Here is a 26,391-nt window from a genome sequence, read left to right on the forward strand (position 1 = left end):
GAAAGGTGATGATGATGAAACCTAAGCCCCCACCCTCGGAGTAGACTCCTACTCCGAACCCCAAACGAATTAACTCAAAAGTCCGCATAAACTTTTGAGTTATGAAGCGGCTTCCCGGCACGAAGCGAAAATAGGCAGATACACTTTGTTTATTGAATACTCCAATATAATAACACTCGCGAATGTCTTCCGACTAACTTAATGCGATCATTAACCACAAAACACCACTTCGTATTAATTATTTAGATTACTCAATGAAGAAAGCAACTGTCCCGTTCCCGTTTCCCGCCGAAAAGCCGTAGCATAGACAAGTATTCACTTTAAAATTAAAAAGGATGTTGTTTGTCTATGAACACATCACATGACCCTTTTATTTTGTCCCCGTGATCAAGTAGTGAAAATTCAAAAATAATTACGCGCAAATGGCATTAAAAGTGGAAGACGACCCTGATATTACCATACACGAAAATTCTCTGGATAACAGGTAAATTGAGAAGTGTCTATCGCGTCTGTGAAGTGCATTACATAATTGAAAATTTAATAATAATGTGATCGAAGGTCATCGCTCCATATTTGCAACTTGGCAAGGGGTTGCTATTGAGTGGTTTCTTATTAAATTCAAGTGTTGTGTTTTAACTTGAGGTTTTTCTTTCTAGTGCCGATAGTGAGTTGCTAGGCATGGTGGATGAAGGGTCCTTTGGTGAGTATGCTTTGGTATACAAAAATCGCCTGTCAACCAATAAATCAATTTGTTTATATTTTCGTGTTCATGTAAATATTGGAACAAAGTATGGTTTAGGTTTGTTTAGCGTCTGTGTATTTCACCATTTGCTGTGTTGAAAAACTATAAACAAGCTCATTTATTATTTGATAAGAGCGGTCATTATTGAATTAAGGTTAAATTTAATTATGCTTATGTTACAGGAAGTGGTGGACAGCATTTTCTGGACAGCAAAGAGGACGAAAACGGGACAAGTTACAACTTTAGAGATATATGTAAGTACAGAAATGTTTTTTACTATTTCATTTTGTCATATAGGTAGTCAAGGCTGTTTAGTACAATATTGAAGATATAATTATTTTGATATTAACTGGGTGGTGCAGCTATTAATGCTATTCAGACATGTATGTTTACCCAACGGAAAACCATCTGCACTAAACACAAAAGAAACCTCTTACCAAATTGATTGGAATGCTTTTTAAGATCAGTACTTATCCATTCAATTATGACCCTGTCTGAAAATCAGGATTTAGGTACTTATTTGTTTTCTTTTTCTTTCAGCTGGTGCTGTATGTACATACAGCACTACAAAATACAAAATAGTCCATATGACGGAAGATGGACCAAATAATGGAACATCACATTCACCAGTTCATGGTAAGAGATAGAAGACTAAAGTAGCCAACAATCCTTTATGCAGCAGTAGTTTTACGTCATTTATTCGCTTTTTCTCTTACTTCACCACCTTTACTGCAGTCAGCTGCTGCAGCAGGCGAATATTACTATTAGACTCATTACTAGAATACTATACTGCTACTTATTTACTATTATTTATTTAGAAGTACTTCTTGTGGATTAGTTCACCACAAGCTCATAACTACTACATACCCAATTACGCTAGTCAGAGGTAGATTCATTAAATTCATCACATCAACTAAGTATGCATGCTTTTGCAAAAAATATATTATATAATAGTGGTAGTAATAATACATATAAACATGACAACACACTTGCCTAACATTTTAAAACCCTCTTTACCAGACAATAGTTAAGCAATAGGAACTACATTTTAAAAAAGATGTTGGGTATTACAATGATTAAAAAAAGGACTTATCATTTTCTTTTCAGCCATACCAAGTACAGAATTCTATGTCATTGGTGAGCCCATGGAGGTGTTTGGAACATCAGCTACACAGAAACAAAAAGTCATTAGGAAAAACCCCTTGCAGACAAAAGCTGTTACTGCAAAAAAGGTATTTTTATATAAAAATAATAATCAATCAATCAATATTACTTTATTGCACAATGACATACATATACACAGGACATACAAATAAAAAAAAATAAGCACAATAGGTGGCCTTATTGCTAAACAGCAAAGGATTCCTAAAATTTTGCCGCAAGTTTGAGATTATGCCTCATGGCTGACCCAGGTTTCCATACTTGTGTGCAACTCATGGCCTACAACCGGCATTGACACGGTCTCTATTCCATTTTTCAGGACAATATAATTGATTATACTAACTTTACCACCGTTAAGAAAATACACTAAAATATTATGAATTGTAACGTTTTTGCTTATCACTCAATATTTTTTAGCGTGATGACAAAAGGCGAGCAACACATAACGAGGTGGAGCGACGTCGTAGGGACAAAATTAACAGTTGGATCACAAAGTTAGCCGCGTTAGTGCCTAACACTGGTCTTCCAGATAGTGCTAGCAAAGGAGGCATTCTAGCTAAAGCGTGTGACCATATTACTGAGCTTACAGAGAAACAGAAAAGGTAAGCATCAGTGAGGCGCCGTTCCCGGGAATGTCCCCAATCTTGGAACATTCCCGACAGAAGGCGCAGAAGTTAGGTATAAAGAGTTTTATTATCTTAAGGCAGATAGGTTTAGATAAAGTTTTTACAACAGAAACATTCCCACATTGGGAATATTCCCGGGAACGGCACATCACTGGTAAATAATCATTGATTAACACGTTGAGTGACATACTAGAAACCATGTTTAGTCCAGTGAGCCGCAGCGAACACCATGTGACCGCCAGTATGTCGGGTCCAGGACGCCGCGTCGGCCACGTTGTGTCCGCATGCCCACGATCACTTCGAAAGCCTCTAGGCGGCCGTCGGCCAGCGTTTTGAGTGTTTTTACTACGGCAAGTGACCCGCGTGGCCTCACGGTACAAAAAAAACCTAAATGACTTAGAATTTATGGACATTTCAAGAAGATGTTTTCAAAAATGTTGTAGGTACATAAAGAAAGTATTTTATATCGTTCAATAGTATGAGGTTATAGTTAGTTAGACATTATTTTTTGGTCTTTACAGGGCACTGTGAAGTTGTAATAATTAAAATCCATTTCAGTCAAGTACGTAGCAAGTAAGTAATGGGTTCTGTAGGTAATTATTTAGTTTAGAAAATATTTTTTCACGAAAAATTCTAAGGTCTACTCTGTTAAATGGATAATAAAACATTACTTATTTTAACTACTTGTAAATAGTATATCAGGGGGACCGACAGCGTTGTCCGCGCGGCGTCGGCGCAACAACATACGGTTGGACGTTCGCGCAGGCCGCGACGGACACTGGTGTCTGCCATATGACATCTCGGAAAATAATAAGTAAATCGTCGTTTCTGTAAGGCGCCCGTAATTTTTGAGTTATTTCCTGACAATATTTGCGAAAAAACTCCTCAACGATTTTTGGATAATTCTCGATTTATTAGTGAAGCGTCAGGGGAAAGTATGCTGTCAGACACATGGTGTCCGTTATGGCACTCAACGTGTTAAAGATTATGGTAATAATTATATAATATTAGTATGATTCTGAGTTGATATCAAGTGGAATTTTCGGTCGGAAAATTAATGTAAATTTTAGTTTCTTTGTTTTTCATTATTTTCAGTCCATACTTTTGTGATGGATTATTCCACTTGATATTAACTCAGAATCATGAGCTGTATCATCCCCCTCAGTATATGTTACAGTGTCACTAATACCATGTATATTTATAAAACCCTTCGAACCTTATTTATTTATATGAAAATTTTGTACTCTAGAGATTCTGAGCGACTTCAGGACATCCTGTACTTAAGTTTGTTTTGTGTCATACCTTTTTTCTCAGATCCCCATCACTATGTAGTATAATTTGAATACTTACTAAATTCTGCTTACATATTTTCAGATTGGAAAAACTGGAGGTGGATAATGAAAAACTTGTTTTAGAAATATTGAGACTTAACCAGGAACTATCGGAACTTAGGAAAGAAAATTCCTCAATGCGAAGCCAACTAGCCGACAACTGTATAGTGGCAAACCAAAGACCAAAGGGCCAGAAGTCTTAGTTCAAGCTGAAGTGTAGATTATAGGACTGATGTATATACAATCCAAGGTGCTGATGTGTGTTTTAGTATTGTGAAGTGATTACAGAATTTCAAGGCCTAATGGTAAATAACACCATTTTATAATACTTACCCTTATTCCTGTATAATTGGCTAAAACAAAGACATCTCAGTTTATATCTTGGCCATCTAGAGTTACATTATATTAAGAAAAATGAAATACAAATTATTTCCCAGTGTATATTATATTACTGTTACAAGCACCAACAGATTATAATATTGTTGTTGGATGTAAATAAAAACATATGAAAGTGGTTTTATATTGTGTTCAGTAAGTAGTTGTATTCAAAATGGGAAAATTGAATACTTATTATGGTTTAATTTGTCACATTTAAACATTGAATGACTGTAAGAGGTGCAGTGCACATAAAAATTTCCTTGAGATATGTAAGTTTATGAAAAACAAGAATTTCTCAAGATACTTGTAACTAAAAACGCCATTATTGGCCATCTAGCTTTATAGAACAGTAAACATATTGAAAAAGTCGATACATTGTTATATTTTAAATGTGCAGTGGATACATAATATTAAAGTTATCCAAAACAGATCCTAAACTTAATATGGAAATTATGTTACTCTGCCAGTTTATTTTAGGTAGGTTTAATAAGGAAAACATTGGCTAGAATAAGTTATCAGTATTGAAGTGTCTGTGATTATTTGGGCACTAACTAAGGTTGAATAATCTAGTGCTTGGGAAGTTAAATTGAGCTCCTTAGTGTTACACTGGATATTGTGTTAAGGACTTCGGTATCCACAGGTAGGGTACAGGTACATTGTCCTAAAATGATTACTGGTCTCAGTGTTCTCATAATAAGTAAATTGAGAAATTTTGACGAGGTGCGAAGCAAGTCTTTTTAATACAAGAAAGCTCAATTCAGTTCCCGAGATTTGTAAGTGATTTGTACATGTAGTATTTTGTAAGAAATAAGGAATACTGAAGAAAGTATCAGATAAACTTCATATCGATTAAATTGAACATGTTATAATGTTTCATTAGAAATGCTTTGGCGCCATTTCACAAAAAATATATTGCAGGTATGCGTGTTTTATTTAGCAGTGCTATGTATTTTACTCAAATCAAATAAAATAAATGTTCAAATGTGTAATTAGGTTGATCCTAAATTACAAAATAATGAAAAATCTCGTATGTTTCTTTTAATTTTTTTATGTTTTAACTAAATTTATAATATATTTTGTGTTCATCCAACCAATAAATTTATATATATCACAAAATAGGTATGGCTGTTGTTACACATTACTTATGTATTTTTTCCAACATAAATATTATGTGTAGTGAGACGTTTAGTTTTAGAATCTTATTATTACTTGTAATAGGTACAGGCTAGATGCATTGGCTATGTGACTTGAGTACGAAATAATTTGCATTTAAAAATAATCTGTTACAATGTGAATTTTTCAACTTAACACTTCATCGTTTTGTATTTTTATTTTTTTAATGCCGACCTAGAAATTTAAATATAATCAGGTGTTGTTGTTTGATGTCATTTGTTTCATTTACCTTAGTGCTTCATGATATCATGTAAGGTCAGCTGGAAGCAATCAGCAGACTATTTACGCAGTTCACAACATTCTTCACATTTGACTAGTCACAACAACCGTTGTAGATCGCAGTACTCCCAGTCAAGAGCTAGATCTCTAAACTATCTATATCTGTAGGTAGACCTTCGCTCGCCACATTTACTGCCCTATTAACCGTACCATCCTCAGCAATATCGGGCAAATCGGCACTGTCACAATCCAAAGGACCTTCACGATCCATATCTAGCAAATCTGTCATTTCTATATCTTCCGCAACTGGTGTAAGTTGTTTGCCATGTTTGCGTTGATTGTAATCTGGCACCGACACAGTCCATTTCAAGTAATTTTCTCCTGCACCGTCGATAAAATATTCTCCTAACCTCAGTCTCCTGCAAGTCTTCGAACTCTTCAAGTGCCAATTCAAATAACTTGCTGATACAAAAGATGATTCGCAGAATGTACATACAAAACGTCTTTCATCTGAAAATAAATAGTATGAGTTTACTTTTAACATGATGTATGCAGTATGATATTTTTTTTAAGTACATAAAATCTTTCTTAATTTCATTTATGCATAAGTATAAATAATATAGACGTGTTAACATATTCGTCTGCCCTTAAAATCGTGTGCGTCAAGCTAGCGGCCTCAAAAAAAAAATGGGCACGAAAAAATAATTTGACCATACCAAAAATTTGTACTCTTATTGAAAAAAATAGTACCTGTTGTAAAAAAAAAATAGTACCATCACTGTTCTGGATTTATAGCCATGTTTTATTGCACTTGCTAGCTTGACGGTGAGCGAAATTTGGCGAGAGTTAACGACAAGGTCTTTCGCTTTGATTTAAACGCCAAAAAATAATACCGAAATAGTACTCACCCCCTGCAAAATACCGAAATTAGTACTTCAACGGTTCCAAAGTTATAAACGCAGTTCTTTGATCCCGCTGGCTTGACGTTTTGAAAATACCTATTATCTGGGGAACGCTTGCATACTTCAGTATGTAACTAATGTCAATAAACTCGTATGAAATAGTACTCCCTAGACTCCCTACCATCATAATTTTGATCCGATTCTCTTTGTAGAAATCCCTTGACCTTGACCTTGACGACCTTGTCGTTAACTCTCGCCAAATTTCGCTCACCGTCAAGCTAGCAAGTGCAATAAAACATGGCTATAAATCCAGAACCGTGATGGTACTAATTTTTTTACAACAGGTACTTTTTTTTTCAATAAGAGTGCAAATTTTTGGTATGGTCAAATTATTTTTTCGTGCCCATTTTTTTTTGAGGCCGCTAGCTTGACGCACACTTGAAATCTATAAATTGGGATTGCTCCTTCATAATTATGTCTAAGTTTTATTCTCTCTCGGGTCTCAACTAATAAGGTTGGATGGTTTACAATATAGTCCACTTTGCAAGAATATGTGAAGAAATTCGTAGACTATAGAACAAGCATTTCTTTGTTTATTAGTTAGGTACATCACTTTGATAGAGTGGTATTGACCCTATGCAAAAAGATAGGTCGACAAATTAACTCACTTGTATGCTGTTTCATATGAGTGTTCAACGAGTCACAGCGGCTGAAACTTTTTGCGCAGTATATACATAGATATGGACGGTCGCCATTGTGACTTCTGAAAGAAGAAATTATTCAAACAGCAATGACGATTTGCTTAATGACAAACTACTTGGCCACACAAAATATAACCAGCCAGAGGCGCCAAAATACAGTTTTTTTTTTCAATTACTTTACGCCCACCGAAATATTACTGATTAAATCTTTTAAAAATTCGTTTATGGCCTCCAAGTGTATGAGTTTTATGTGGCCGCTAAGAGGTCTAGGTATCTCTATCTCGTATTAAGGGTCAGCATAGCAGTCTTGCCCATTACTTGTTCGTTGACAACCACAGAATAGAAGAAAGAAGTTGGAAAGGCCCTAACGCGCATTCAGTGTCGCCGGTTCAACCCCACTCTCTTTCACTACTACTCCTGCAAATAAATAGCTAGATAGATAGCTCTACTGCTTTTCAAAATCCATAGCTACTTTACCAGCAATGTATATTTGTATGTGATTGACTGCAAAATTATCATTACTTTTTGTAAGATACTGCATACAAAATTATTTTATTGATAAATAGCCGATCATAGTAAGCTTTCCTGTAATAGGAGAAATCTCCTTGCACAATAGTCGATATTTGAATTTATGCCCTGCAGGTTATAATGTACAAGACTACCCTTTAATATACTACCGCGGAGCTCCGAAGAGAGCAAAGTATTTGCTCATACTTGTGTGGCGCGCGTTTTGCTGTCACTTGGCTCTTCCAACCTCATTCGTGTAGTAAAGAAGTCGTCTTAAGTCTAGATGACGATAATACCAGTTTGTCAATAAAATTATGGGTGTTTCCGCAGAGATTACTGGCTACTAATATTATAAGAGATACGAACCTCATATGCGTGTCCAATTCGGTTTTCCTGTAGAACCCGCGCCCACACTCAGAGCAGTGATGTAAATATTCCTTCGTATGCCTCCTACGTATATGTGTTTTCAGATTACTAACGTTAGAACATGCAAAAGAGCAAACATCACATACGAATTTCTGAAAATGACACAAGAACGATAGTTATAAGACAATAATGTACGCAATACTGAGTATAATAAATTTACAAGATATAACAAATATATTCCAACAATATTTACAAGGTCCGCACATTATTTAGAATTTGGACAAATACATTGTCAACTTCATATTGACAGATTTAAAGTTCGTTTCCATTAGGCAAAGCTCGGGATATATGGAGGAATATAAGTATAAAATCTCCATAGTAGATGACAATGGGTCCGATTCGGACTTAGAGCAATGCGGGCCCTCTGCGGACCGGATTCGGGCAACCACCAAATTAATTTGATTGGACTAAAACTACTCTAGCTTGAGGAGCTCGGTGGCGCAGCGGTAAACGCGCTCGGTCTGCGATTGTTAAAGTTAAGTAACTTTCGTAAAGGCCGGTCATAGGATGGGTGACCACAAAAAAAAGTTTTCATCTCGAGCTCCTACGTGCTTCGGAAGGCACGTTAAGCTGTTGGTCCCATTAGCAGTCGTTAATAACTATCAATCCGCACTGGGCCCGCGTGATGGTTTCTCCCTATCCGTCCATAGGAAAGGCCCGTGCCCCAGCAGTGGGGACGTTAATGGGCTGATGATGATGATGATGATGAAAACTAGCTTTATCTTTTTCTTGTACCTATTGCAACAGAAGGACGGCACTTAAGAGCTATCAAACTAACTAAAGTTGGGTTAAATTTGTGTCCGCGGGAATAGGCACCAATATCGACTTGTATAAGTCACGGGCAGCAATATAATATTGGAAACGGATGGTTACAAATTTAAATGATGTATTAGATCCAGACTACGCTCCTCAAAAACAATATAGATGGCGCTGTACAGATTATTCTAATTTCATGGATAACAGACATATTTGTTTTTGGATGTAAAGGAAGACCCTTTTTATTACACCCAGGCACAATCACATCTTCCACCTTATTATTCTGATCAAAATGAAAAGAAACAATATATATGTAGCAACATAATTGTATACATAATGTGATCCAAGATGAAGCAAAAAATATTTTTATATGCTTCTGCCATTACATTGTATTTTGGAATAATTACGTACCCAAGTAATGAGAAAATAGATTATTATCACGTTAAAGTTGTACAACGTTATATTTTGTTTTGGAGATGTAGCCTGGAAAGTCCGTCATTGTGTTTAACCTTCCTCAAGAAATCAGACAAATGGCTTAGATAAGAAAGTAATAGAGACACATATACATACTTTGTTACCAGTGTTCAATACCCGTTTTCCAGTATGTGTCGTCATGTGCTTAGACAGCGTACGTCTTGAAATATATGCCAATGAACATAATTTGCATTTGTAATTATAAGAGTCCTTTGACTTTATTTTTTCAAATAATTTTGTATTTTCATTCTGAAATACAATATGTATAATTTTAACAACTGAACCCGTATAGTGGGTCATACTGCAGAGAAATCCGCCCACCGCTTCCTCCCAGAATTACGCGATTATGATTTTTGTTCATATAACGTATTATCATTTAATGTGGTGATATCGCTTTATAACATTAAAATATACAAAATTTAATATATAAAAGAAACTTACTTGTTAGCATAGATAAAATTAAAATAAGTTAGCAAATGACAACTTAATACAGACTAGTAATATAATCACTAGTACTTATAGTTTGTAACAATTCTATTGACTATATATATATATTATTTTTTTATTAAATATACACAGAATAATATTACACAAATACTCGTGCAAGGCAACTAATACTTATAATGGGAATTAATAAATAATTCGTTATGAGCAATGGATTCTATCTTCTGGTCTTTCTTTTTTTTTTAAAAAGGAGAAAATATTTTAGAAGCTTTTAATGGTGCTGATTCCTGTACACACCATCTAATTTTATTTTAAGTTATACCCGTCGTTTTCTTATCCGTCGAAAAGGAATGGGACTGAATGAATGAATGACCCGAGCGAATCAAATAGGTATCTCGCTGATATGCAACCCGTTTGACGTGTGCTGTCAACTTAATTCTGTCGGGTTATTAGCCAATGTAAAATTTTTAGAGGATTGTTTTAGATTTCTGCCTAAAATTGATGAGTGTTCCATAAATTTTATGGCTGTCGATTACCCATCCCTTTTCTTTTCGTGTCGTGTACTGGAATCAGCACCACTATCTATTTTTTTTATTTACACCACGGGACTACGAAGCTTGTTAGACAACAAATTACAACAAAATGAACTTACATAATGTTTCACTTTAATGTGTTCTTTCAAGGAATTTAACTGACGGTATGTCTTTCCACAGTGGTCACATATCACGTCTGTGACAATCTTTCTAGAACCGAGGATTTTGAATTTGTGTAATTTAGCGAAATGTATCTTCAGAGCTTTTAAAGTGTTATATTTTTTAGTGCACAGTAGACAAGACAAATTAGATAAATCGTATTTACTTTTGTCAGAATTTTCTAATGGAACTGTATCTTGTGCTTGGAAATCTTCAAAGATTTCTTTTTCTTGATTTTTAGTAATGTCACCAATGTATTCCCCTGTATCTTTATTGAAGAAATCATCTAGAATACCTGATTCACTGCCTTCAACATTTTCTATGCCATGTTCAGCTTGTGGCGAATTGCTGTTTTCCTCAAATGGTGTTACGTCTACCGTAATATCATAGATAATATTTGGTATAGTGGGTGTTGAAAAGCCTGAAGTTCCAGGCTGTACTGAAATTATGAAATTCAATATTATATTTAACAACAGAACCATTGTAATGAACCTTGTAACCTTATAGATTTTGAAACTGCAGCACTAGTGCTGCATAAACCTGAACATGATTTACAAGTCCAAGAGATCTGTTGCGGTAGGCTCAAGTAGATTAAAATAAAGAACATTACATAAATCATGACACTTACATGGTGGAGTAGCTAGCCTGGCATCACTTTTTGGTGTAACAAGTAAATCATCCAAAGAAAATTGTGTATTATCTGTATTTTTTAATGCTTTTTCTAAGTTTAGATCTATATTATCCTTATTGTCTTCAATTTCATTTATTTCTATTTGCTTGCCTGCATTGTCTATTTGATTATTTTCTTCAGAGAATTCTGCAGTGTCTTGAGTTTCTAGGTTTTCTGTATGTATGTTTTCCAGATTTTCTTCTGTTATTGTCACAGGTATATTTTCATTATCAGCACTTATCTGCTTATCTGAACTTGGTGTTGAACTAAGTAGAATTTTTTTGGCTGCAATAAAACTTTCTTGGTCAAAAACTGCTTTTTGGCATTGATTGTTTTCTTTCTGAGGTGTTTGAAAGGGTTCTCTGTTTAAAGATCTTGGAGTTTGAAAACATTCACTATGTCCAGATCGGGGTGTAGAAAATGGGCTGAAACTGAAGAGACAATTTGGTAAAATCTACTCTTTCGCCTCCAACTTTGAATTGAGAAAGTAAACAAAGTACTATTTGAGATGGACTGACTGAAGCTGGTTAGTAATAGCATATTGATAGTAAAAATTGTTATCTACATACAATTGTTGTTATCTATAACTAGTCCTGAGACAAAATAGTGCAAAATAATAAATTTTTTTCTGTCATGTATCCTGTTCAACACAGTAATGGTTAATAGTTAAATATTTAATTATTTTACAGTTATTACTTAAAATCAAGGTGAAAATCTGTATCAATAGAGACATTGTCCTGCAGCCAATGAGAGTCCAGTGAATCATCCAGAACATCTGCCTCCTCCTCAATAACCTCTTTGATGATTCTTGCCTCCGTATCGGGGATCTCATCCGCTTGGAGAATATCCGACATAAAGTTTCTGATGCTTGTACATGTTGATTCTGAAAAGTAAAACTTGTTATTTACTTATAGCTAGAAATAACTTGCTGATGGCAGACAAAAATCAAGAATAAATGTCACTGAGCAATCTTATTAAGGGTACTTATGCAACCTTAAGCCCCATCCGATACATAAAGTTAACAACTCACCATTGTCACAATCATTGGCTTTATGTGAAGGTGTTTTATTGACCATGGGAAATCTGAAATATAATAAATTCAGAAATTAATAATTTACATGTTAGTATGTAAGATTGCAGTAAGTATTTAGAAGAATATAACAGTCACATAAAATAATATGCATTGAATATATGGATATTTACTTTTATATTCATAATGTTTAGAGTTTAAACAGATAAATGCTAATCAAATATCATAATTTAAGAAATAGATAGGTAGATATTTAAGTATGTACTAGTGATGTAACGAATGTGTGTTTTTGAACATTCGCGAATGCGAATGCGAATGCGAATATCTGATATCGACATTCGCGAATGCGAATGCGGATGCGAATATTCAGTTTGTGTTCAAATTTGGCGCCATTTGTATGGTTTGGTGGCAGAATGAATATTCAAGGAAAGGAAGAACTACAACTGCTATGAGAAATCATTTGAAAGCAATGCATAAAACTGAGTTTTCCGAACGAATCGATTTTGATTTTTTTAGCCTACATTATTTTATTTTAAAAATAGTTTTTTTCTAAGAAGTACATATTCGCAAAACATTTTGCGAATGCGAATGCGAATGCGAATATGCAAAAAATTGCGAATATTCGCGAATGCGAATGCGAAATGCGAATATTCGTTACATCACTAGTATGTACTTACTGAAGCATAAGTGAGTCATCATTAATCTTGAGATATGTACAAAAATCTGTTGTGTCTCCTGTTTCTTTCAATGCTAAGTAATTCTTGAAGTGTTTGTCTGATGTACGGCATTGCTTCTTGAACTTACAAGACTGTTTCATGTTTATGAAACATTCTTTGCAGAGTTGAAAAGGGATAGGATCATTTCGCTTGACCTGGCAAGAACAAATAGGTTATCAGAAAAAAAAATAGATATGCCTAGTTGAATAGTTTTTTTCTATTCTCTTTGTTTAGGGCTGATAGCAAATTGAAATTTGATGCAGTACAAGACTACTTTCTATAAGAGGCCCATTTTGGGGTAATTATCCTCCCATTAGAGACCTTTAGAATACAGTACATATACACAAGTTAGCAGTCTATCACCCACACTTACAGCTGTTTTGAATAATTTACCAGACATAATGGATAGATAATGAGCTAATTATTGGTAATGTTCCTATCCTTAGAATGCGTTCCACAATGTCGAAATCAACACGACCCCTTCGTTACAACCCTAGAATGACCTAGTCTTTCCGAACAAGATTGGTTAAAATATAAGCCACATGCGAGCACATGAACGTCGGAGTTGAAGCGGTCGCCGTAGCCGAAACCGGCTGGATCCCATCATCACCATCAGTACGACCTAACAATCAAGTTTTATTTTAATCCATGGTTACATATTGTTGTTACCTGTAAACCAGTAGAATACACATACAATCGCCGGTTTTTCTCTGTGTATTGTAGAAGCTGAGAGGGATCATCACATTTAATCAAACAACCTTTACAAAATCCTTCCATTTTCAAGATTTCATTGATTGTTACGAAGAGAAAACAAAATATTCTTCAAATAACAATGATTTCTGAGAAATATATTTCGTCCCAGGCCTGACACTGAGACACAGAGTCACAGACTAAGTAGAGACTAGAGATGCTTGATGGATGCTACGCTTGTACGCATCAGACGGAAATGTTCCATAGTAAAAAAAATGCTCTGTGGAAACTGCTCTTATAGAACATGACAGCTCTTTTTTTAATTGACTTATATGCCTTGGAAATAAATAAATAAATAAATGCCTTGGAAGTTAGTAGCTTTGGGTGGTAGCAATTTTAGCCTTTTTAAGCCTAAATCGCCTCCTCTTTTCACATACATACATACATAAACTCACGCCTATTTCCCACCGGGGTAAGCAGACCTCTTTTCACCCTCGTGATAAAATCGAATTATTTTTATTTGGAATAGGTATTTGAAATGAAATAGGTAGTGCTATTTATAAATAATTTTATTTTTAATGGATTGTTTTCTGGATCCCATGTACTCAGAGTAAATTCTTGCACAAATTGATGTCAGAGATTTTTTCGTGAAAATCACACGCCTTCTTCATGTAGGGCGTCGAGGGGTGAAGTAAATGGGTGAATCTGGAATAAGAAACACAAAATATATTAAAATAATAACCTCACAACAGCTCTAACCTCGTAAGCCCTGGGGTCCTCTGAGAAGGACCAAATAATTGTAGTCATAAAGGCCGAAGGTTTTGAAATAGTTTGTTCTAATAATCAACGAAGGTACTTTTAAAAGTACCAAAACTTTGCCTGTCAATTTAATTCAAACCTGTGCGCCGATTGAGAAAAAAAATATTTTGTCTATAAAATATTTCGTGAATAGGTGGCTTTAATAAAAAATAAATATGTATCACTTGTGGTAATTTGTCATTTTATTGGTAAAGATGGCGCGCACACGGCGACGAGGTAAAAAAAAAATCAAGTAATAATCGAATTTCGTAGTTTTTCATACACATTATTTTCAGAAATCGCAGGTAAGATAATAATCAACAACATGACATAGTTATTTTATCAATTTTGTATCGATATCGTTAGCAATATGAAAGCAAACTTTTTTAGTCCTTTGCAAGGGACTTTAGGTGTCATGTCCGGATATTTTTCAAAAAGTTTTTTAAATTGTTATATGTGATTAAATCATACCGATATAGACTGACTTAGTTACGTGATCTTATGATTAAAAAAAACTACCGTCTTCATTTTATTTCCTTTTTCCTTCTAATGATGATCTAAACTGACACCATGAATTAATTTTTTTCCTAATAATATAAACCTAATGTACTTCCAGAGGGACTAATCACAAACTACATCATAAAAACTAAAACTCGTTACTTATTTTATATTTAAATATGTAAGTATATACACATATTTATAACGTACAAATAGGTATGTATGTTAATGAAAAAATACATAACCCTTTATAATAATAATATTTTTAAAATTTTACTAAAAGTAGTGACTCAAACCGGGAGTCCTTCTGGAAGAACTAAAAAAAAAACGTAATTTTTTCAAAAATGTCTTCTATTCATCCTTACATAGGTCTCCACTTAATTTGAACCCGATCGGATAACTCTAACACTTTAAAATTTGTACTTGAAGTGCTCGGCCTTTACGACTACAAAAATTTGGTCCTTTTCAAGGTACCACCGTCGTTTATTACTTCGAAATCGTAATTATGCTTCGGCGTTACGAGGATAAATCGACATAAACAAATAAACATCCTACTACGCCACACCCATACCTAGTCCATTCTGTCGAGGGCAATTTTTTTGTGTTCTATCTGTAGATAAATATCAAAAGTAAAACAATATCAAAATAATTGCCCGTAACTGGATATTTGTGTATATCATAAATATTAATCATTGATTCAAGATGTGTAAAACTTACCACTTCTACGTTTCTCTGGAACTTCAACTTTGCTGTAGGAATGGTTTTCATGCAGTCTCCTCTTGCAAAAGACATTTTCTGAAAGTAATAAATGTTTCAGTGAGTTGCATTCTCAGACTTCTGCCACTGTTCTTTCACTACCAACTGTCCAAAACAGACCAACTTAGCTGAGCAGAATAACAAACAGATCATCAATTGTTAATAGAATAGCAACTTAATAATAAATAATGTGATACGTTATTTTAAATAACTCTGAGGTTACTTACTGGTTCCATCGGCGTCGTGGTGTAAGCCTTGGGGCATAACAGTAGTGATCTCATCAGCACTAAATAATTTTGGATAAGCGTCGTTGCGGAGGTGAGATCTCACGCGTGGCGATGAGAAAAACCTTTTCTGTTTTCGTAAGTTCAGGACACTTTGCAATTTTTCAGAACCAATGCGCATTCTACCCATTTTTGGAGTTCTATCTCAGATTTTGGAAATCTATAAAAAAAATTGTCCTTTCGTCTACTATCACAACTCACAACACTACACTTATGGGACATGGTGAAAGTTAGATAATACAGCTACAAAAATTGAGAGGATAAGTTACGGAATTAAACGAATTAAATGTTGTGGAGGCACTTTGAAAATGTCATGTCGAACGAGATGGCGACTGGTCTTTGCACTATGGCATGGCAGGCGAAATAGGAAAGAAGTAAGAAGGAGGGGCGGGGAGGAACTGTCATCTTCAATATGAGCGCCCATAGACTTAATGCGAGAATTATATGTGTGAAGATAACCGCCCGCCCATGCACTGAGATAATAATTTAATTTCTATTATCTTTGGATCAAAACGTGTTGTCTTTGTCTGTCAGTTAAAAACATAGAGATAGGAAATTATATGGAGGCGCCCTGTTCTACTATACAGGGTGTTAGTGACATCGTAACGAAAAAAAAAATGGAACGCCTATTTTATTGTACTAAAAACGATGGTGGGTGTTTTTCTTGTCGCAAATGTTTAATTAAGATTTTCAATTTTTACTGTGCCGCAATGTAAGTCGAACAACGCGCCACACAGACGCTAAACTTACGCGCGGCTACGTTACGCGTGTGAGATACGATGTTGATATCTAGGTAGGAGTTTTCATTCTCTTGTATTTAGATGCTTAGTAGTGGTTCAACGTTTAAAAATGTTGTTTGTTGAAGTAGAACACCTACTGCCACGATTTTTCACGCACGGTACCTACCTACCAGTTATTAAAACGTTCCTAACTTATTAACAATAAAAACTCTACTCTTGCCTTACCTTAATTGTTATTCCTTCGGATGAAGTACCTAGGTAGGTACCCTAGAACATGTCACGTCACGTAGGTATGCAACATCGCGTTTCCTCCGCGGTAGGTAGGTATCACACGCACTCACAAACACAACACCTTGCTCTTTAATAAACATCAACAATCTTCCATACTTTTGCGCAGTAAATGGTCTATGATCTATCATCATAGTCGACACTACTCATTTACAGAATAAAACAAACACAAAACACTCACAAACACGAAAAAAATATCCTCGAAAAACATCACGCGATTCGGGTCAAGCTTAGTATTCGACTGAGCGGAAGCGCGCGGCGGCGGCGTTAGCGCAAAGCATCAAAGGCGCCGACTAAGGGCGCCGACGACGCACCGGCCGCGGCCGAGTCCAGCCGACGACTAGAGAGAGAGAGAGAGTATGTTTATGGTGCAAGTGACAGAGAAAGAAATAGTATCTGTTCGTATGCCTACTTTATTGGCGAGCGTTGCCCTTGACCCGTGCGCCGGCTATTCACCTGCGCATAGCTGAAGTTGTAGATACGTTATTATTATTATTGATGACATTGATAAAATTTAATAATTAGTAATTTTTATTTGTTTATTTTAAAGGTGCGTTCTATGCAGCTTAAAACACAATATGGGACTGAAAAAAAACTATTTTTTTTATGAATTTGGCGACAGGAAACTTCACTTGATACCTATCAACTCAAAGAAATACCTAGTATCTGTTCGTAATGCCTACTTTATTGGCGCGCGTTGCGTTGCATCAAGACAGATCAAACAAGCCCTAACTCGGAGGTCTTGCGTCCCAGGATCCTTTAATTATGTCTTAGAACCTTCTTGGCCTATGTGGTCCAGTGGTTGAGCGATGGGATGCGGAGGGTCCGGGTTCGTATTCCGGTGGGGACATATCACAAAAATCTGTTTATAAGGCCTTTGGTTGGGACGTTACAGGCTGATCACCTGATTGTCCGAAAGTAAAATGATCCGTGCTTCGGAAGGTACGTTAAGTCGTTGCTCCCGTCTACTAGGTACTTATGTAAGCACGTAGCCGTTACATGAATATTGTACACAGAACAGGATAGGTTTAATTAGTTCTTTACTGATGATTTAACAATGAGATTTAAAAATACGAATAACTTAGTACTTAGTACCTCGGTACGGTACCAACATGTAACAAGAAAAATAAGATCACTCCACTCGGACAATTTTTTTCTTTGAACATGCCGACATTGCCTACGCGACGGAGTTGCCGAACTATCGATAGGTAGATTATCAATTGTTGAACTTGAAAATTGTCTAAACTATCGAAAGTAGTGATAGTACATTTAGATCGATACTAGCGATAGTACCGATAGGTCTTGCTTTGTAACAATAATGGGTATTGATCTAAAAGATTTATTTATTTATTTATTTTCGATTTTTGTGTAGCGAGGTTTTGCGTAGGTACTTACATACTAAGTTGGTGGATGGTTGATATAGTAGGTAACTAATTACCTAATCTGTGGTGGTTGTGTTAGTTGGTTGTTAGTTATTCTAATGACAACAAAGAATACAATTATTTACTGTTTCAACTGTTTTAGGTAGATAATGGCCCTGATTCCTATGAGTAAATGAATGAATAACCCGGTCGAATCAAAAAGGTATCTCGCTGGTAACTTAATTCTGTCGGTTGTTTTAGATTTCTGCTTAAAATTGACGTGTATTCCATAAATTTTATGCCTGTTGATTATCCGTCCATTTAAGAATAAGAATAAAATAAATTTATAATTTACGATAGACAGAGAAAGAAATAGGATCGGTTCGTAGTGCCTACTTTGTAGGCAGCGCCGCCGCCGCGCCGCCGCCGGCGTGCGGCGCGGGGCGCGCGGAGCGGGGCGTGCGGAGCGGGGCGCGCGGCGCGGTGCGTGTGGCCGTTGACCCGTTCGAGCAGCTGTTGTCTCCATTACATCGAAAATTTTCGATAATTTGTCATTATTGTTTTTTTTATTGAAATTTGGGTTCTATGCAGCTAAAAGCACAATATGGAATTGAAAATAATTAAAAACAAAACTCAAAATTTCATGAATTTTGCGACGGAAAATTCCACTAGATATTAACTCAGAATCATGGTCTGAATCATCCCTTTCAGTATTCGTTACGATGTCACTAACACCCGGTATAAACATCATCTTATACAAATATGAGTAGTTTATGAAACAGGTCGTCAATAATCGTTTTGTCTCTTTTTTACTAGTACAAAATTTCATTTGGTAAAAGAGATAAATATATATTTGTTATTTCTAGTTATGGCAACATTTTGTGATGACGTCACAACAGCTGTAGGTACGTGCCATTTTTCGCCATTTTATGCGCTGTGTAGGGATGGCGATACATTCCAAAAAAGATCGATTTTTAAATCGATTCGAATCGTGATCTGATGAATCGATCCACAAAAAAATCGAGATCTAAAATATCGATTTCCAAAAAATCGATCTTTTTTCCAATTTTCTATTACAATATAAGTATTAATCAATTCTATTCAAAATAAGACGAATGTTATAATTAACGATCTTTAATCGAATGATGTGATGACGCAATCACAGAACAGATATAAAAAGTCACAGATTATAAACGTAACTTTTTTCTATTGAAGAGAAGTGAGGCGAAGGAAACTAAACACACAGCCATCTCGTAAGTTTTTGAGTAATTAACCGGCAGCACTCTTGTAATACGGGCACCTACAACTAATTGTATGGTTAATACAAAAACAAAAAAAATCGAATGTCGATTTTAAAGGGTGATGTATCGATCCAATGAATCGATCCAGTACTACATATCGATTTAAAAAATCGATTTTCTTGGCTCGAAAAATCGATTTTTCGATTAATCGATCTCAGATCGCCATCTCTAGCGCTGTGTTTTGTGGTACTTCTGCTGTCAAGTAGCTGTTTATGAGATCGTTTTTTGTGTTTTGCGGATAAATTACGAGGATTTGATTTGCTAAATCGAAGTTGAAGTTGAAAAAAGTGTTATTCAACATGTCCGTGTATTGTATTGTACAGTGTGGAGTCAGAAAGGACAGAATTAACCGTATTTGTCACTTCATAGGTTAGTACCCCGTATTCATTGAATAATACAAACAATCCTATAGATTTTGATGTTACAACGCAACTGAGCCATGAATTTGCATTAAACCTTTATATATTTTGAGTAATTGTCATACTACAAACCGTATTTTTCTTTGTTTTCCAATATCTTTATTCGTCATAGTCAAATTAGTGTTGCGCCAATAATACTGGCTAAGAATACTAGTTATTACTTTTACGTTAACAGGTTTTCAAGAAATAAAAGCTTGAGAAGACGATGGTTAGAGAGAGGCTGTTGGTGTTTTTATATTTAAATTTCAGCCTAGCTTGCATCATCTCACTACTGGCTAGATAGATAACATATTTGTATCATGTTATCACAACATGTTTATAATATCTATCATTCAACTACATATTATTATGTACTTAATATACTTAGTCTGTAACTATTATATGTCGAAACAATTATTATATAAATAAATGAATGTTATCATTCATTTCAGGCCATCTTTCAATCCAAAATTGTCTTCTGGATTTACTGAAACAGGTGACATTGGAAAACTAATCCACAGCTGCAACGTCGTCTGTGCTGCCATTGCCCGTACGTCTGTCTCATAAGTCAGTACATGAAAAGGTATTTATCAAATAATTTTATATTTTTAACATGATATAGTATAATTCAACCAGGTACACAATGCACTTAAATCAGATATATTTTAGTACATACACTGTTTTAACATTATTATTAAACTTTATTTCAGTCTGTTCAAGAAGACGCGATGAAAAAATTAAAAGATAGCCAATTTGAAGAATATTATGGAAGATCTGCAGAATAAAAATCAAATAATAAAGGGCAAAGTGTATTGATGGAAGAATTGGCAGGACCGCAAGACTTTTTGAAAAGGCAGGTAAACAAATTTCAAGGTTTACCTTTGCCAAAGAAGTATTCCCAAGAAATAAGAAAGTTTGCTTTAACTTTACATTTTCTTTCTCCGAAAGCGTATAATAATTATATATGCAATGTGACAGGGTGTCACAAAGACAATTTCTAAACAAATTGACACTGTTTAGATTTGTATTTATTGTAAATATAATGTAGTTACATAATAAATAATGTGTGAAATGAATACTTGCTAATAAACAGATTTACGTTATAATTTATGTTTCATTATACACTCCAGGTGGATTCGAATTGTGCGCAATAAAGAATGTAATCAATGTTATAGAGTTGTTAAGGAAACTACTTAGATAAATCTTGACTAAACCCTTTACAAATACAAATATACTTTATTGCACACAACATACCAAAAAGAACAAGTTTTACACAAAACATACACGAAAAATACAGTACACCACCTAATTACCCTTTACCTTCCCTTTCTGTTCTCTTATGAATACTTATTATTATAATGCTATACCTATTATTGGTCAGCAAAAATTTAGTATCGATCGCCATCGACTCGCAAAGAAGAAGATGCTATACCTAGTAGGTACGAGTATGGTAATCCTAGTATTGAAACAGCTTGCAGCCCTAGTAAAGGCCGCCATTTTATGCGACGAAGTGGCACGTTTTTTTTGTAGGTATTTCCAGTCCATACTCTTATATTATGTCTATGGTTAAAAAAGCTTTAGTGCTTATTACACTACCAAATCAATACCTACCAAATTCATCGAACATTCGGCCCGGGGCGGCGCTCGGCTACGGGATCGAACTATTATTGCACTTCGGAAAAATAACGAATTGTGCCCGATAGAAATGGTAGTGTGTGATAAGCGCTTGAAGAAGTCCCGCTGATTTGAGCAAATGAAAAATCATCACAATTGTATGCTGGCAGATATTGTGACGGTGCCACCGATGCGAGCAGCCGTGGGACTTTTTTCGTAGAGCGGACCTCCTACCATTCTTACCCAAACCTTCCATGGATTTAGTAGTGTAACCTTTAAATGAACGAAGAAAAAGAAACTGATCATAAGGCAGCATGGTCTTATGATCTTAGCCTGTCACTCAAAAAAATAACCATCTGTCAAAGTCAAATAATCATAATAAACAATGAGCACAACTTTATTTTTGTAGAAATAGAAATACAAAAATATCGTGTACAATGGAGAATACGTGTCATTCTGGTGCTATTTCTCAAACCGAGGTGACAGTAAACAAGCCAGTGAAAGTTATACATTGTAGAGATGGAGTGGTAGAGGAAATCGAAGAAGATAATGTTGAGGAACTACAAAGTGCGCCGAAATCTGAAGAAACTATAGATCCAGTGAGTCATATTATATTTCCAACTCCTTGATTAATTTCTAAAGTGTATATTCGAATAGAGTATGAAATTTGGCTAAAAGTCGTGTTTTTAGTTTTCAGTTCTTTGTCATGCATTCAAGGAATATTCTAGTAAACTTATTTGGCTATGAGTGAGGTCATCATGCTATTGTAAATATTTTACGACCTTTAGCTATACTTTATTTGTTATCAAATTGGTATTGGAAAATATCAAATAAATAAGGTTGTTTTTGCATTTTAATGATGTGTGGAATAGTGTTAAATAACCAATTAACCTGTAACCTGTGTGATTAATATGTATGGTAGTGAGTGCTGGGTCTGGCAATAGGGGCATGAGAGTAGAGTAAATATAGTGATGTGATGGGTGACTATAAGAGACAAAAAAGGAATAGTGTGATAAAGGAATGTTGTGGTGTGAAAGACGATGTGGTAGTTAATGGAATAGGGTAGTTTCCAAATAGTCAAATCAGTTACTTTTTACTCCTCAGAACACAAAATTACTACGGAATTTGTATGAAAAAGCAACCTGTAACGTCATAGAAAAATGTGACAAAATGTTGCACTTATTATTACATTGTTCTTGATTAAAATTCATAAATAAGTTAAATAAGTTAAGTTAAATAGAAAAAAGAAAATGATTTTTGTCAGTTTTAGATCTGTTTTTGTTTAGTAATTCAGAATTTACCTTTGACCTAGGAAACCACCCAATTCTGTGGACTCTGCCTACTCTAATGGAAAATAGGTGTGATCTTGTGGATGTATGGTTCAGATTCTCTGTTCTTTAAGTTTTATTGTTTTCTCACATGAAGAAATTATACAGAATATATGTGGCACAATATATTTGGTTGTATACCTATTCTATTTTGGTGCCGAATACATAACAAACATTCGGCCTATCCCTACTTGGCAAACTTGTATTCATCACACATGGCTACATTGTAGTCTTATCATTTTAAACAGAGAAAAAAACATTACCTCCTTTGGCTGTCAGGTAAAAATACTCAATGCTTACATACTATTTATTTTATTTTCAGAAATCTTTGTCGTGGGGACCATGGTTTGCTCACTATGCTTGGAGGTCAGGAACCAAAGCACTAAATGCTGTTGACTATGCAGGAGAATCTTTGGCCAATTTCTTTGGGATCACAACCCCTAAATATCAAATAGAAATAGATGAACATGAAAGGTTACAAGAAGAAAAGAGAAAAATGGAAGAGGAGTCAGCAGGATGGGTTCCAAAGAATGGTGGTGGGGACATACCATTAGTAATGAATGAACCTGTAAAAGATCCAAATAACCCTACAAATGTGTAACTCTTTACGAATTTGACATGACAGAAAAAGCTATTTATTTATGTTTTTAAAGACTAAAAACTACTTACTACTTTGTATTTTAATTAATAAGGAAAAAATATGCTTTTATTTATAGTAGAATTTAGTAGTGAGTATTAAACACAATTTATTTTTGTTGTATTGTCACTCATATAATACTTAACTCACCATAATTAGTACTAATAAGTACCTACTAAGTACCTAATAAATAGGTATCAATGTAGCAAATGCATATTTTTATTTTAACATGTTTTTTTATTGTTTTCACATAATACATATTATACTTAATGGTTTTCTTAGAATTTTCGCATTATTTTTTTTTTCAATGAGGTACTTTTATTAGGGAATAACGTTACCGTTGCGACCCCTAGCGTCAAATAGCTGAACTTATGAAAGTTAAAGTGTAAGCTGTACTTTTACGCCATGCAAATAGATGGCGTTCGAAACCAAAAAGTTGTCCATTAGATTTGATAGGTGTCGCTTGTACCCAGTTTTTAAAGTTAAAAGTAATTAGGGTAACCATGACTGTTGCGAAAGAAATATTTTTTATGCACTTACGCATTATTTTATAGAAAATTAAAACTGGAATTTAATTTAATTAAATGACAAAAAAACAACAACAACGTTTGTTAGTTAAGCCATAATTACTCACAAATTACGATTCCCGTAAGGTACATACATATTTATTATAAGTAAGTACTAAATCTATAGAAAAACGATTTATTTTAGATCATGCTCCGTTACTAAACTACGGGCGTATCTATCGTAAAGATTACACACACCCTCACACACAATACGTGTCGTCTTCACTAACACAATGTCCTATGACACTCTCACAATGGCAATACAATCTCAACTCTATTAGCTCTTTACAAGAGCCGGTTCATCTCGTCTCTAAACCATATTATAAATTACACCCTTATGGAAATTGAATTCGTCGTAAGTACCGCAGGAATGTACAAAAGAATTTCAGCCTTATTGTAGAAGGCTTTTGGGTTGAGATTGTGTTTTATTGTTCTCATATGTTATTGTTTGCCGGTGTTTAGCATGTGATATGTCGAAATGTAAACGGTTCGGTGTCCGCAGATCAATATGCGTGTTGCGCGAGGGTGTTTAGAGTCGCGCCATTGGACGGTGTGTAGGGGCGTGTCGTATGTGAGGCGGCGCGCGGTCTCGCGGCTTTTGGCGGGAAAGCTCACATTCCATATTCAAATTTCGAGATGCTGGCTGGTATTTCGCTCGCTGCCAATTATGTTGTTAATTTGGAAAACATTGTAGGTACCTAAATCTTTAGTCATTGTTGTCCAGCAAAACCGTTTACGCCTTTCTTATAACAGAAGCCCTTTTGTCAGCTTGTAAACATTGCTCAACTATGCGGAAAATTTGTACCACATGATCTTATTAACGAAACGGTGTGCCTATTTTATTATTAGAGTAACTATCAGTAGTAGCAAGTGTAAGTAATTATCTCACAAATCAGATGAAATTTCTTATAGAAATAAGTTGGTAATTTATTTATTTATACATATTATGTATTTGTTTTGTGCCCAATAACACCGGCCTAGTTAAACCATCTATCGGAGATAAACCTACTTACAATAAGTGCCAATAAATCAAAAAGCTATTAAAAACCTAAATAAATACTTAACTAAGTAATCGAAAAATCCGTATGGATTAGACACCAGCTGTAAGTGTTGTAACTAATGAGGGACTTTTCGGGATACATAACATACATAAACTCACGACTATTTCCCACCGGGGTAAGCAGAGACTATAGAATTCCATTCGCATTTTTTTTTGCATTTTCAGGATACGTTCACTAAAAACAATATAGATGGCGTTGTACAGCTACAACGTGATAATTACGTACCTACCTATTTTCTTATTACTCGGGTAGGGACATCATTTTTCCAAAATACAATGTAATGGCAGAAGCATATATAAAAATAATTGTTGCTCGATATTTGGATCACATTATGTATAGAATTATGTTGCTACTTAGGTATATTGATTCTCTTTATTTTGGTTAAAATAATAATGGCTACCGGATGTAATTGTATCTGGCTTTAACAAAAAGAGTCATCATTTATACCCAAAAACAAAGATAAAACATCTGTTATCCATGAAATTAGAAGGATAAACGATGGAAAATCTGTACAGCGCCATCTATATTGTTTTTGAGGAAAGTAGCGTGGAAAGTCTCATTCGGGTGGATACCTATTCAACCTAAATCTTTCGTGGAACTTCGTTTAGAATGCCTTAACTTGACCTTTCTTTACAACATCCTGAAATTCTTGTTCGCCATTATGATACAAAATACATAATAATAACAACAAATATAAATGAAACAGCAATACTGACCACAACACCGACGACAATACAAGACATGAGTTATGTTCTCTTTTGGCGATGGTTTATGGGCGTAGGTAATTATTAGCTAATTCAATAATTCGTTAACAGAGGTCATTCCAAACAATAAATTTATCTACAATGGATGCCATGGACAATTTCCCCCCAATTTTTACGCCTTTGCGTTAAATTATTATATTATTCATGGTATAAGACTTGCGGGTTCCGTATAATGTAGAAAATAAATTAATAAGTGGAATCATTGTATTTATTCAATACTGAGTATTTATCTACTTCAAGAGATTGATGGCAATTTCCTAACAAATTTGAGAAATGGATTATGCGTTAATGGCTGCAAATATGATCAGAAATGGTTAATTATTTTATTTAAATTTTGATCGATGAATAGAGTGAATGAT

General features: G+C 34.9%; 3 protein-coding genes and 1 long non-coding RNA gene across 5 annotated transcripts; 3 read left to right on the top strand and 1 right to left on the bottom strand.

The window, feature by feature from the left end:
* Nucleotides 1-332: 332 nt before the first annotated feature.
* Nucleotides 333-5,621, top strand: LOC126373365 (upstream stimulatory factor 2). The gene is made up of 7 exons (XM_050019515.1): nucleotides 333-484; nucleotides 657-700; nucleotides 925-996; nucleotides 1,283-1,378; nucleotides 1,850-1,974; nucleotides 2,321-2,505; nucleotides 3,904-5,621. The coding sequence occupies exons 1-7, from the start codon at nucleotides 423-425 to the stop codon at nucleotides 4,061-4,063; spliced, it is 744 nt and encodes a 247-aa protein (XP_049875472.1). The 5' UTR covers nucleotides 333-422; the 3' UTR covers nucleotides 4,064-5,621.
* LOC126373298 (myoneurin-like) lies at nucleotides 5,404-13,848 on the bottom strand. Of its 2 annotated transcripts, XM_050019400.1 has the most exons (10): nucleotides 13,618-13,848; nucleotides 12,910-13,103; nucleotides 12,233-12,285; nucleotides 11,899-12,085; nucleotides 11,161-11,633; nucleotides 10,493-10,971; nucleotides 9,493-9,645; nucleotides 8,107-8,258; nucleotides 7,201-7,295; nucleotides 5,404-6,140 (listed from the first exon to the last, which is right to left on the bottom strand). In XM_050019400.1, exons 1-10 carry the CDS (start codon nucleotides 13,723-13,725, stop codon nucleotides 5,770-5,772), a joined length of 2,265 nt encoding a protein of 754 aa, XP_049875357.1. In that variant the 5' UTR covers nucleotides 13,726-13,848; the 3' UTR covers nucleotides 5,404-5,769. The 2 variants fall into 2 exon arrangements, with proteins under 2 accessions (XP_049875357.1, XP_049875358.1); XM_050019401.1 differs by lacking the exon at nucleotides 13,618-13,848 and having other exon boundaries at nucleotides 11,161-11,487; nucleotides 12,910-13,077.
* A 6,717-nt stretch (nucleotides 13,849-20,565) lies between these two features.
* LOC126373412 (uncharacterized) lies at nucleotides 20,566-21,168 on the top strand. The gene is made up of 2 exons (XR_007567313.1): nucleotides 20,566-20,645; nucleotides 20,773-21,168. It is a non-coding gene; the product is annotated as an uncharacterized LOC126373412 (long non-coding RNA).
* Nucleotides 21,169-22,033: 865 nt separating this feature from the next.
* On the top strand, nucleotides 22,034-23,764 carry LOC126373394 (protein FAM177A1-like). The gene is made up of 2 exons (XM_050019562.1): nucleotides 22,034-22,275; nucleotides 23,327-23,764. Exons 1-2 carry the CDS (start codon nucleotides 22,114-22,116, stop codon nucleotides 23,603-23,605), a joined length of 441 nt encoding a protein of 146 aa, XP_049875519.1. The 5' UTR covers nucleotides 22,034-22,113; the 3' UTR covers nucleotides 23,606-23,764.
* Nucleotides 23,765-26,391: the final 2,627 nt, after the last annotated feature.

The sequence above is a fragment of the Pectinophora gossypiella genome, chromosome 15 (genome assembly GCF_024362695.1).
Source record: "Pectinophora gossypiella chromosome 15, ilPecGoss1.1, whole genome shotgun sequence".
In the NCBI taxonomy this organism is placed as follows: domain Eukaryota; kingdom Metazoa; phylum Arthropoda; class Insecta; order Lepidoptera; family Gelechiidae; genus Pectinophora; species Pectinophora gossypiella.